The sequence below is a fragment of the Poecilia reticulata genome, linkage group LG18, assembly GCF_000633615.1.
Source record: "Poecilia reticulata strain Guanapo linkage group LG18, Guppy_female_1.0+MT, whole genome shotgun sequence".
Taxonomy (NCBI): domain Eukaryota; kingdom Metazoa; phylum Chordata; class Actinopteri; order Cyprinodontiformes; family Poeciliidae; genus Poecilia; species Poecilia reticulata.
In genome coordinates, this window is record NC_024348.1 from 2,364,984 (window position 1) to 2,378,761 (window position 13,778).

At 39.9% G+C, this 13,778-nt stretch overlaps 1 protein-coding gene across 1 annotated transcript in view; it reads right to left on the reverse strand.

The window, feature by feature from the left end:
- nrxn2b (neurexin 2b) overlaps nt 1-13,778 on the reverse strand; it is a 435,854-nt gene that overhangs the window by 79,056 nt on the left and 343,020 nt on the right. Inside the window, exon 8 of the mRNA XM_017310305.1 lies at nt 3,225-3,248. Coding sequence (XP_017165794.1) covers nt 3,225-3,248 — 24 coding nt within the window. The remainder of the gene's footprint in view (nt 1-3,224; nt 3,249-13,778) is intronic.

Below are 13,778 nucleotides of genomic sequence, written 5' to 3' on the forward strand. Positions count from 1 at the left end.
CAGCTAGAAAGATTGCACCTCAGTCAACAATCTATCGCATCATCAAGAACTTCAAGGAGAGAGGCTCCATTGTTGCCAAAAAGGCTCCAGGGCGCCCAAGAAAGACCAGCAAGCGCCAGGACCGTCTCTTAAAAGTGYTTCAGCTGYGGGATCGGGCTACCAGCAGTGCAGAGCTTGCTCAGGAATGGCAGCAGGCAGGTGTGAGTGCATCTGCATGCACTGTGAGGCGGAGACTCTTGGAGCAAGGCCTGGTGTCAAGGAGGGCAGCAAAGAAGCCACTTCTCTCCAGGAAAAACATCAGGGACAGACTGATATTCTGCAAAAGGTACAGGAAGTGGACTTTTGAGGACTGGGGGAAAGTCATTTTCTCTGATAAATCCCCTTTCTGATTGTTTGGGACATCTGGAAAACGGCTTGTTCGGAGAAGACGAGGTGAGCGCTACCACCAGTCTTGTCTCATGCCAACTGTAAAGCTTCTTGAAACCATTCATGTGTGGGGTTGCTTCTCAGCCAAGGGAGTCGGCTCTCTCACAGCCTGGCCTAAAAACACAGCCATGAATAAAGAATGGTACCAGAATGTCCTCTGACAGCAACTTCTCCCAACCGTCCAAGAGCAGTTTGGTGATGAACAATGCCTTTTCCAGCATGATGGAGAACCTTGCCATAAAGCAAAGGTGATAACTAACTGGCTCATGAACAAAACATAGAGATTTTGGGTCCATGGCCTGGAAACTCCCCAGATCTTAATCCCATTGAAAACTTGTGGTCAATCATCAAGAGACGGGTGGACAAACAAAAACCTAGGAATTCTGACAAAATGCAAGCATCGATTGTGCAACAATGGACTGCTATCAGTCAGATTTGGTCCAGAAGTTGATTGAGAGCATGCCAGGGAGAATTGCAGAAGTCCTGAAGAAGAGGGGCCAACACTGCAAATATTGACTTGCTGCATTAACTCATTCTGTCAATAAAACCTTTTGTTACTCATAATACGATTGCAATTGTATTTATGTATGTGATGAAAACATCTGACATACACACATGAAAACCAGAGGGCAGCAGATCATGTGAAAATATAATATTTGTGTCATTTTCAAAACTTTTGGCCATGACTGTAGAGACGGACTTCCCAGTGAAAGAAAGTTAGACCAAACTGCCTGAATGGTGTTGAGATGTTAGCATGTCTGAAAAAACAAACAAACTTTATTTTAACTTTGTGGGGAATCAAATTAGAGCGTGCCGGCTAGAGAAAAAGGGCGTTTCTAGGGAAACTGAGTGTCCACTCTTCTCCAGGAGCTTTCATGGTTGCCACTGGACGACATCTAACTGGCTGCATTTCAAAATGCTGCTTTTCATGCCTCTCCTCTGGCCATGAAAAACTTTAAGATGTTTTTTTTTTCCTTATTTAAGCCAGGTGACATGAGTATGTTCCTCACCATTGAGAAATCAGAAGATCATGAAACTATGGCCAAGGACTCCACCCTGATATAAGGCTGGTTTTATAGCAAGAGCTTTAAGTTCTAAATCAAATGCTGTAAATACTCTTCAGTGTACCATGAACTTCACGACGTCCCAAGATAACATGCTTTGCTATAACATAGTAAACATGTTTTACTTTGGCAAGAAAACCAATAGCTGCGTTGAAATTGTCAAGTTGTTCACTATATGCACTGTTTTACCTTTGAAAATTTTACTTAGTAGAAATTCATCAGGTGGTACAGTAATTTACAGTTACAGCTAAAAATAATCTAAAATCCTCCAGCTTAAGCTCAGGTTCAATTGAGTTGTCAGTCTGCACAGGACATTCACTGAGAATCTCCTAGGTTAGCTGTTTAGCATGCTAGCATTACGATTAACATTTTTTTGTTGTATCTGAAACGGTTTACAGCTAGCAGTCTACTACTAGCTGAAACATTTTACAGCTAGCAGTCCACTACTAGCTGAAACGTTTTACAGCTAGCAGTCCACTACTAGCTGAAACGGTTTACAGCTAGCAGTCCACTACTAGCTGAAACGGTTTACAGGTAGCGGTCTACTACTAGCTGAAACATTTTACAGCTAGCAGTCTACTACTAGCTGAAACATTTTACAAWTAGCAGTCTATTACTAGCTGTAAAACATTTTAGATGCAACAAAGAATGCTAATCATAATGCTAGTATGCTAAACAGCAAACATAGGAGATTCTCAGTGAATGTCCTGTGCAGACTGACATCTAAACGGAACCTGAGCTTAAGCTGGAGGATTTGAGAGTTTATTAGGAAAATGTTTAGCGTACTAAACATTTTCCCAGGAGGGTCAAAACTTTTCACAACCCTTTCTAAAGCATAGTAGAGGTGTTAATATTTTGTGGGAGGAACCATGTGGTGTATATATCGCAATATAAGATACCACAATAATTCTTGTCAAACATGTTTTTATTGTTCTTTGCATCTTAGAGATCAGCACATAATTATGAGGTTTGTGCACTGCGAGAGGCCATATTCATCCCACAATTAAGTGAGCGAGTAAATGACTATATTTCATATGCAACCGATGGCTTTCTGGAGCCTAATGAGCTAATCTTTTTCGAATGAAAGACGCAAAAAAAGATTGCTGTTAAACTTTTTTTCACTGGAATAGTCACAGAGTGTGTATTTTCTTGAGAAATCAGCTGTGTAAGCTCGCCTCAAAGGATTCCTCTAAAAAAACAAAACAAAAAAAAAAAACAGGAGGGGAACTAGGGTTAACAAAAAACCCGTAAAATTATTCTAATACAAAATTGTAAAAAAAAAAACAAAAAAAAAAAAACATACATTTTGCATTATATTCTTTATTTCTTCATACGGATAGTATTCGAAGTTTAGAAAAACAACCTTAAAAACATAAAGGAAATAAGAGCAAAAAAAATATATATTAAAAAAATAAAGACAAAGACAAAATTAAAACAAAAAATATAATTTTTTTTGTGCCGACCTCTTTGGATGAAAACATTGAAAATTTCAGGGAGGGGAAAATAAAGGGTAGTAAAAAAAAAATTCTGTTACACATATTTGTATAGGTTTATACAAAGAGAGGGCTAAAAGAAAAAAAAGAACAGAGGTGGAGATTTTCAGCTACCTTGGAATTGATGAAGGATTGGACTTTGAGTTAAGCAAACAGAATAGAAAGAGTAACGGAAAACCCAGGGCAAACCAAAGTGTAAGACAATTAGAATGATATCTACCATATAATGCAGTTTGTTTACCATAGCGTGTCCAATGCCTGCGTGCTTCAGGAGAAAACAGGGGGGAGGAGAAAGAAAAAAATAATGATGAACCTTAAAAAAAAAACTCAAGAAAACATATCCTAACCCCCAAAAAAGTGGGATAGAATTGCCTATAGCAAAAGCAGCGTCTCAGTTCATTGACAGTCTGAGGCTAAAAAAAAAAGAAAAGTAAAAGAAAAATATAGAAAAATACAACCTAGAAACTTCTTCTCTCCTATATTTCTTTTGCTTTAAAACATCCAAATAAAGAAATAAAGAAAGCAATTGTAAGTGCCTAGTTGTTTTAAAGGGTCTTCCAACACAAAATCATCCAAAAATAAATAAATAAATAAAAAGTAAAGAAAAAGGATAGGATACAGTACATTTGTTAGTATGTAGGTCGCAATTTAAGTAGAAAAAACAACAGATGGCACACATTCCGTGAATGACACAGTGTTAGTTGTTGAAATCATAAGAGGTAAAGGAAAATAAAATTCACTAACGAAAAGAATCAAACTGGAAAAAATCTGAAGCTTGTTAGTAAGAGAGACAAAAGTTAGCAAACCAACCTCCTCGGGGAGGCGGGCGGGGTGGGTGGAGAGATAAGGGCTTCGGGCGGTTTTAAAGGGGATGTTTACGTGGAATTGGGAAGGAAATGAGGGAAAAGTACATCAATATTAGTATCCACGGTGACAGACTGATGTGGCCAGCGGGGTTCTCTATTAATAGGGTCTAGGTAATTTCTGCGAGGCCTTCGTTTTGGTGGGCACAGCCAATTATTTTAGATGACTTACAGAGAAGTGAATATAGCGGATGACAACTGCAATACATGAAACAAGAAAGCAAAGATGTTACGGCATTGCACAAATCTGCAATTATCTTGAAAAGCTAAGGTTGATCTCAAGTGTGAGGTTGTGATGGCGCCGAGTTAATTCAGAGATTTCCTGCAAAGGAGGAAAAAAAAAAGGCTCCAGGAAAGAAAAATGGCTGCTGCATTCTGAAAGGAAAAGAGATGTTAATTAGTTATTTGTTAAAAACATACACACACATTGACTGCATTCACAAATAAGTCATAATTATCATACTTTTTAAGTGATTTCCTATCAAAGAAACATGTTGCCATCATTAGACATTTTAAGATTACATGTCTTGTGTAACGCAAATTATACGCACAACCTAGTAAAAATCAAGTATCAGCCATGGTGATTGTCTTCAACAGTGGAAGGTTGGTCAGTATGAAAGGAATCCTGAACGTCGGCATTTTTTCAGGTTTTCCTCTTCCGGATTGGTTGTAAAACTCCTACAACAACAGAGGTGCTGTACAAACACCCAATAAAGTGGCTTGTTAGAATGTAGACATTAAGTCTGAGTGAAAAGTTGAGGCGTTGCTAAAAAACTGTTGCACCCCAACGGAATTTGTACACATTCAAAAAGCTGGATTAATTTCGTTTTTGAAAACAGCAGATTCATATGCAAGTGGCTGCATGTGCTATAATTATACACGCAAAGCCCAAGATGCTCGCAGCCATATTTACTGTAACGTTTATTCAAATGAAATATTTTTAGGGAGTCTACTGCATAAAATCCCAAAGCAGGTCTGTTTAAATTCATAAGTATTCATAAATTGTTTTTCTCACACATAATGCGACAAACTACATGAACCATGTGTATAAAATAAAATAAAGCTACCATATTTTTTTTTAGAATTGGAGTTCATAGGTGCATTTCCATTGACCATATAATTGCACAACTTCACATTTCAGAGATAAATTTGCTTATATGGAAACACGCCAACTCTGAATAAATTCTTGTTTTTGATAAAACGCTGCATCTGTATCGAAATTGGTTTTTCTCCATCATACTAGTCACATGATCAACAACCAGATGTTGCCACTGGGGAAAACCATAAAGACGACGACAGGAAGTAGCGGGAGGATGATAGTGTGGCATATTTTTTAGCGACTTCTCGTGTGAACAGTTATGATTTTAGTTGCGTTTCTTATTTAATGGAGACACTACAGTTGTAAAGTTGTGTTTTTTGACAAAAGCGAAATATTGACAAAGTTTTGCACACATTTCTGATGGAAACACATCATTCATCCTAACCGTGGGTTCAAAGTACAGGAAATGAGCTGCAGTGACAGTGATAAGCAGTTAGTTAAAGTGCTCCTGCCCTGAATCAAGCACAACTTCAGACAGTAACAGAATTTCAACCAAATAAAGCTAAAGAAACTTTTTTGAACGTGTCTGTGAAGTTCGGCGCTGCGGTCAGAAGCTTGTTCCCGGCCAGAGATTTGCCTCCGCTTTATGTACGTACAAAAGGTGTGTGGGAAGAATGCGTTCCTGCCATCTGTGTGGGAGATTGATCTGAGCGGTGACCATAAACAAACCGGTCCCCAGGAGGCTAAATGGCCAGTGTTAAACTTTGCACACGCCCACACCTTGATGCTTGGTCAAAGTGAAGAGCTGTCAGCCGTCCCCCACTGTCTCTAATGATGCCTCTTAATCCATTAATTAGCAGAGAAAAAAGGCTCCTGCAGTGGGTGTGAATCTGCATATGAGCACTGCAATTTGCTTCTGTGCCTCTGAGCTGCAGAAATAACAGCCTGTGAAACGAACGAACGGACATAACGGAAAACCTGAAAAACCCAAATTGTGGAAAAAAAAGATTTGCTGGCTCTGACAAACAGGACAATAGAAGGTGGACTTTCACGCTGCAGAAACTTTTAGGTGCCTTATAAACTTGCTCTGTTTGGATTTTGGAATGACCTGTCTGGACAATCCCTTCTGTGAGGAAAGGTGTCGGCATATTTTAAGGAAACGAGACCAAAAGATATCTGATGTTACGTAAAAACAGTTAAAGAGTTATTCAGTTTCAAGAATATTCAGCCAAGAAATATGATTTAAGCTTTAAAATATAATGAATAGGTGTACTTTAAGAAAACAAAGATCTGGAGGTGGCGTTTGAATTTAGGCGACTAGAAGATCCAAGACTGTTGAATACAATTGAAACAAAAGTTTGACATTCACCAGAAAAACAGCCTGTTCTAAAATCCATCCACTGTAGCCCAGAGAATAGACTTTAATATATAGGTCTGCTAGTTTTCAAATCAATAAACGGCTTAGTTTCAAAATGTGTTAAATACCAGTTGTCGTATGAACCTTCCAGTCCAGGCAAGTCTTCTGGTTCTAATTCTGGACTAGAACCAGAAGACCTGAGTGGTCTTTCTTACTGTTGTTTCCAACAACAGTAAGAAAAATGTTGGATGTGTTTTTTTTTTCTTTTTCCTGGTGCATACCAGCTACATTTCTACCAAAGTCCTGAGACCCATAATCACTCATGAAAAGTCCCTTAGGCTGGAGATCAATCATGCAGAAAGTTAAACTTTTGTTTTCCTTTTTTTTCTTCTTTTTTCTCCCAAACTGCAGACAGGAGGATTTTGTGTCTATTCGGATTAAAGACTTCTGTCATGACTTGGAGTGTTCAAGGGCGCAGGAAGATGTGAGGGCAAAACTCCCGCACGTCAGACAAAGGAGAAAGTGACATCTTTAACAAGGGGAAACCATGTGTGAATCCCATTTTTATACTTCTCGGAATGTAACTCGAGAGCGTGCAGGTGGCAGGCGTGCGGTCGGTCACAGCGTTTTTAGGAGCAGGCTTTTGTGTGGATCGAAACGATTCATGTCAAAAGTTTAAAGAAGCAAAGAATTAGAGTCTTTTGGGTCAGAAAAAGGGCAGTTTTACCACACCGTCAGGCATTCTAGCGGGTTTGTAGAGCGAAAGGCAAAAATAATGAACGCGTTTTGCGACGGCAGGATCCCCGCAGACATCGGATCGCCTGCTTTTTGAGAATATGCCTGAATAACATCTGCAAGTAAGCAGCTAAATCCGGTAAGTGATTCCAAGGAGAGCAGGAAGAACCCTGCAGCCTCCTCATCTCTCCCTTAAAGCCAACATATTTGGCACCCTCCCCCCTGCTGTGACCCTTTCCGTAATTGACCCATGTGGGAACATGAAGACTGGGTACACTGATGCTACTGATGGCGGATAACGCTCTCCCCCGTGCGGTAAACAACCACGGGCCAATAAAAACAACTTTGTGTTGCATCTGTCTCAAGAACCCCCCCCAACCCCTCCCGGGAAGAGGAATCTTTCTACGTTTGTAGTGAAGGATGCTGCCGGACAAGAGAAAATAGAGGAAAAAGAGAGAGCAGAGGAGCTAATTATAATAGCACAAATGCTGCGACTGATGCTGTAGGTGTGCGAGCCACCGCCCTGGCAGCAGACCCGCAGGACGCCGTGGCAGACTGGAAGAAGATGCAAACTGATGTCTTGTTGAGTCGCTGATCTCCTTCACACCCCTCTCAGTGGCCTTTACTGAACTGTGGCCACAAGCGAATAAGCAGAATAAATATTTAATGACAGAGCTGTGAAGATGATCAATGGATGGCAGAGAGGAGCCAGGATTCCCAGGCCGGATAGATTTATCATTGTAGCTGGGAAAGTTCGGAGACGGATCACCGTCCTCTAGCGCGTCTCCACTTTGAGGTGTGAAAGTAAGAAATGAAAGCCACCTTCTGTTATTTTACAATGGCACGTAAATGTCGCTTGCTATCAGGTGAACACCTAGCAGTCTGAAGGTATGGTTAGCAAGACATAGCATATCTGTGACAGCACCAATGCAGGTGTCCGTGTCTTAAACAGATGCTTGGTGATGTATTTATGCTTTTGAATGCGTGACCCTGCCTGACGGCGCTTTCCTTTGAATCAGAAAGACTCTTTTAGCTACATTTGCTTCTGTGTACATCCCACCAATCTAGCATTAAGCCTCGCCTGCCTCTCTGCAAGTCTGGCGACACTTAATGGAAGCAGGCAGACAGGCTTCAGGTGCAAATATAAATGTCACTGCAATTACGGCAGGAAGAAGTTGGCAAACAAACAGCATAAGGGTGTGCACAGATGTAGAGCTGTTAGAGTGTGTGAATGAATTCTGCAGCAGAACGTTTTTGCCCGCTGCAGTGTACTTGTCTGTTTCTCATCCGGCTCTGCAGTCTTTTTTTTTTCACCCCCCCCTTCATTTCTCCTACTTATTTCATTCTAGATTTCATTTGTTTCCCCGAAAAATACTGAGAAACTTTATGTCACAGTGTCATATTACTATGTGATGTCTTCAAGAAATGTAAAAATTAAAACACTAACATTGTTTCACATTTTCCTCCTTGTACAGTTGCAGTGATAAAAAATAAGATTGTATTATTGTTTAGTGCCATGCATGTCTTGAACCCAGTGGTGGACCAAAACCTGCTAATGCGCTAATAGAGGGCTAATGTTCTGTTTTGTGCTTTAGCGCTTTTCCTAACTTTGAAAACATTTAGCACGCTTGGCTTCGCCTAAATTAGTAATTCTGGATAAAGTCAAAAGCACTGATTTACGTGACTGCTTTGTAAGCTTTGGGTTGAATAAAGTTTGACATCGGTTTATGACTGTTTATGCTCCAGTTCCTTTGTGTCTCTTCAGGTCCTCTCCCATTTTTGTCCCTCCCAATAACCTTATGCCAAACAAGAAACGTACAGAAACAACAACAACAAAAAAAAAAAAAACACGGACAGTAGAGACACATACATCTACAACTTGTAAATTATGTCAAAAACTAAACTGATGCCCGTCGGTGGCAGTCTTTCAACAGAAGACGTAATTTCAACTGAAATTAGCGCTTTGGCATTAGCTTCCACTAAATAGTGTTAATGTAGTGCCTTAGCGTTAGCGGTATTAATGTTTATGACAAGTTCTTTAGAGTTAGTGCAACTGACTTTTTAGTCAGCGGTGCCCATGACTCCATATTTTGTAATATTAGAACTTATGTGACAGAACTTGTTTTATGCATATTTGGATTCTAGTTTGTGAGCTCATAGTAGCTGAACATGAATATGCATGTTTAAGAGAGCTGCTGCTATTCAGTGTTTGGATTTTGTATGATGTGCTGGAAACTAAAACTTGCAACAATAGAGAAAACTCACAGAAAGTAAAAAGATATGCTTCAAGAAAACAAGTAAGTGGAAATATCTAAGGAAACGTCCAGCAGTACTGTGTCATATTACAGAACGTACGGCATGAGGTTAGTGTCTTATTGAGCTATGACAAAATGGATAAGTAGGTTGTTGTGTCCCAGACTTAAAACTACATCAGGCAAAATAAAAGACAGCCTTTTCTCTCTCTCTGGTTTTATAAGACTCTTTAGTTATTTAGATGGAAAGTCAGATTCATAATTCAGGATTAGCGGATAAAACATTGATTAAATGTTTTGGAGGCTTTAAAGGACCCACTTCATGAAGAACCATAATATAATAATTAAACTGTGATTACCTTAATACATTTTTAATCGTTTCTCCATATATGTTATTTAGTCCAACCTTGTTTGATATCCATAAATATCTCTTTACAAGTGCAGCTGTACAAAATATCAACGACTTGAAAAACCAGTTCACCTCCTCGCCTGTGGTGGCGCTCTGAAGAAAACAACACAAAATCCTCCAAAGTAAAAACAACGAGCACAACTTCCTTCTTTGCGAAATGTAAAAAAAAAAAAAAATGGCGTGGCATCAGATTTTAGCGGTTGTAGGATTCCTCTTTTATCTTTGGCAAAACATCATTTCTCCTGCTAGCGCTAGATTTGTGTGTTTGTTTTGGTTGCAACTACCCAGAATGCCCCGCTCTAAAGTCCACTTCCTGCTTTTGAAATGGTTTCCGGTCTGCTTATGTATTCAAACCGCACCAGACTTCATTTCAGCCAAACAGAGATCTAAGATTTTAGGCAAACCAGAGTTCACATTAGCGTTCGATTGCACACTCGCATCTTCCCAAGTGAACCAAACTTTATAGGCAAACGAAGGAGAATGAATGCACTCTAAATGTCATTTTTCTATCAATTGTCTTGTGCATGGATGATTCCTTACAAAAAGTTGCCATAAGATTATCCAATTGTTAAAAATCTGACGATGTAAATGAAATGTGAAACTGGAAAAACAAGTCAAACATCTGTGGGTGAAATCCTTCAGACTTACAACTCAACATCCCATTCACACTTTGCATAACAATAAGCAGAATATCATTTTCAAATGACATCTTGTGTTTTCATAAACACTCAATACCTCTTTTTTCTTTTCTTGACCCGTTTCTGCCGTCAACTTGTCTTGTACCGGTCCACCATTTCCATCTCAATCTCCTCCACAGTGTATATCTCGCCAACATTTCATCACTTGTTTCCACCTGTTTGAATGCGCTAATGACGGCGAGATCTGTTATCAGATTATAGGTTTGCGAAGTGAGTGGGGGGCTTGGGGGGTGTGGGGATGAACAAACATTAAAATGCCGGAGCAGGTAGTGGCAAATGAAGCTGATGAGAATGAGAATGTGAATGCGTGCGGGGGTAGCAGGGAGGCATGCTAATGGGTTGAAAATATGATGCAAATTACCATTTCCCCCCCACGCCCCCACATCCACCCACACCCCCACACCCCGCCTCTGAAATGCAAAATCTACCTGTGATAAAATCAAACAGCTGGGATGGTTTTTCTGTTTTTTTTTTGTTTTTTTAACACATGGTGTTTGTAGTTTGGGCTTGGAGCTGACTGGCTGAGATCAGGCAGAGGAGAGGACGCAAGGGAAGAGAAAAAAATGAAATCCTAAAAGCACAGCCTCCCACAGATATATGACGACTGCACTCCCACATCCTCGCAGCGTGGCTGGAGCACATTAGGAATACTTAAAATGTCATTGGCAGTAAATTGAGAAAGGATTACAGGGGTGTTAGTGCGCCATTATGTTCATCAAACAAATCCCCTACCCATGCTTGTCTTGAATAGCAATTCCATATCATCATAAGAGAGCGTGCTATATGGGTTGCAAAGAAGATCTCTCTAAATAGTATTTTTTTTTCCTTTTTGGCTGGTAGAGCTTTGATGTTTCTCAAAATAAACACGTTTCTGGACCTTCCACGTTAACAGAAGCTAACCTCCTACATTAACTTGTTTGATGTCCTTGAGTCGCACTTTAAACCTGGAAGCTGCTCAGGCTGCCACCACTTGGTCGAATGATTTCCCCGACTTTTCTCGTCGAGGACCAGAATGTCGTATCGCCGGCGTCCGACTGGGAGCGTTTCACGCCAACAGAAAGGGTTAAGCGCAGGAGCGGAGGCGAGGATGATTCACAACCGACGGCGTAGTGGACTCCGTTGCTAAGTGACAAATTGCCAGCGAGAATCAGGGGGAGCGAGAGATAAAGTGAAAATGAGAGGGCGAAGGGGGCGAGGGGAGGAGAGAGATGTGCGGGAGAGGAATTGATTGCCTCTCTCTTAGGAATGCCAGCTGCTTCTTGGACGGAGGGTTGTGTTAAAGGCGTGCTAGGCAGAGAGGGGTAATTGTAGCTGATCATGCCTCACAGAAACGGTTGGAAAAAATGCTCAGATTGAGTCTGAGACAGATGGAGAAGGGATGTGAACGATCAAGGGTGTGTCAACTAGCATTATCACTCTGTCTCCGACATGAAGCAGAAAGGTGAAAATCATCAAAACTCCTACTTTCTCATCCGCGTGGTTAATAGACAAGGTGGTAAATTCTTCATTTCCAAAAGGATAACATTATGTTAATGTTCTCTGCGTTGGTATTTGATGCAAAATGACCAGTGACAGGTACACACAGCCTGTGGCGAGAGGGGATTGCGTAACACCAACCAGGAGGAGGAAGAGTGCCTTGTGGAGAGTCAGCGTCTCCAGTGGGATTGGCTCACACATAAAAGGATCTTTCAACACTTATCACACAAGGTGACAGAAATCAAAGACAAAAATAAGAAGAAACATTTCGTTCTTCAAAAGGTGCCTTCATCTTTTCTGTATTAGTGCTGTTTTCTACGGTATCTCATGTGGGCTTCCAAAGCGCACTATTTGTCTCATGGTGTGCTTGAACCTGCCTTGGAACTACAGTGTAAAATAAACTAATTAGCTAAACTGGCACTGCTGCTGAAAAGTTTATAAGTGTTTACTGTTCCTGTAATTAGGGTGCATTAATATTGAAATACACAAAATGATTCTCCTTGATGAAAATTTTAACGCCTCAGTGGTTTGGTTGTGTCAATCTTTAGCTTTGACTTTCAAAACTGAAGACGCCAAGTGGTGAGTAGCTCTACATGAATTTTTATGTTTTAAATCTGTCCAAATAACAGTCAGAGATCACCAACAACGAAAGGTTTGGACCGCCTGCGGTACTGTCCCAGTTAATTCAGACAAATTCCTGATACAACCAATCTGCTTCAGGAGATCAAAATGGAAATGAATAAACTTTATAGATATGTAAATAAGGCATGGAAACCATAAAGCTAACTATCTGTTGCTTGTGTTTGCATGTAAGAAGCTGGGTTTCATTATTTCTGTCAAAGCTTTGGAGCTTTGGTTCAGCTTCAGTATATCCAGATGACCATATTGTTTTATAGAGGGTCTCCTATATGAAAACGAGGTCATCCAAATCGAAATCTTTTTAAAAATATTTTTAAAAAAACTAGACACAGAACTGCTTCGGAATTGGGAACTCTTGTTCCCAATTCCGATTTAAGTATGAGGTGCAACAGGTGAAGGCTGCATAATTTATGTGTATTTTTTCTTAACATGATCGTCAAACAGGGTTTCCTAGAGGAGGACATGGTTGAAAAAAATATTCCAACTCCCAGTTTTTATCTGGAAGCAGAAGGTTCGACTGTACTGACCAAAATGACAACAGGTGCTGCCAACAGCCAATGAGAAAGAGAGGCAGAGACTCAACTGCATCTCTTTAATTTTTTTTTTACTTTATTTGTAACTATCTATTGAAAGTAGAGTTTACCATGTTAATTTAGATTTACTAATTAGATTGTAGCACATTAAAAATTTTGCTGCAATTTCTTTACTAACAAAGGTTCTGGTCAGAACCTTTGTATTGATGCGTATCTGGTACACCAGTAAATCTGACGCACAAGTGACATCAACAAACAATGAGATTAATTTTTGCTTCTGATGAGACGCTGGAAAAAACCTATTGTGTTCAAGTCGTGCTAAAAGGAGTTAGCCTATTAAAGCTTTTCAAGCCTAGCATCTCAAAGCTAACCACGTAGTAGCAGTAGACGCTAATGTTAGCATCCACAGTCCACAAAGTCCAACTGGTGATCAGGAGTTCCTGAAACTCTAGAAAGCTGAAAGGGTAGAATAACACTTTGCACCAATCAGAAGGCTAAAAAACCTGAATAACAGATTAAAATCAATAAATATATTTGTTGTTAAGCTGATATGTCAATTTAAAAAAAATGTTGAATCAAAAATGTTGCTGTTTTGTTGATATATAGTTTTTGGATAAACTGAGATCAATTGTGATTAATTAATTACAGACCCTGCAATTAACTTGAAGGAAAAACGACCACTAATTATAAACATAAAAGCACAAACAGTAGGCATAGTGCAAACCAGGAACTAATTACGCAATAAACCCCCCTAAAAAACAGACGTTCAGATATTTTAGACTGACATACAGTAC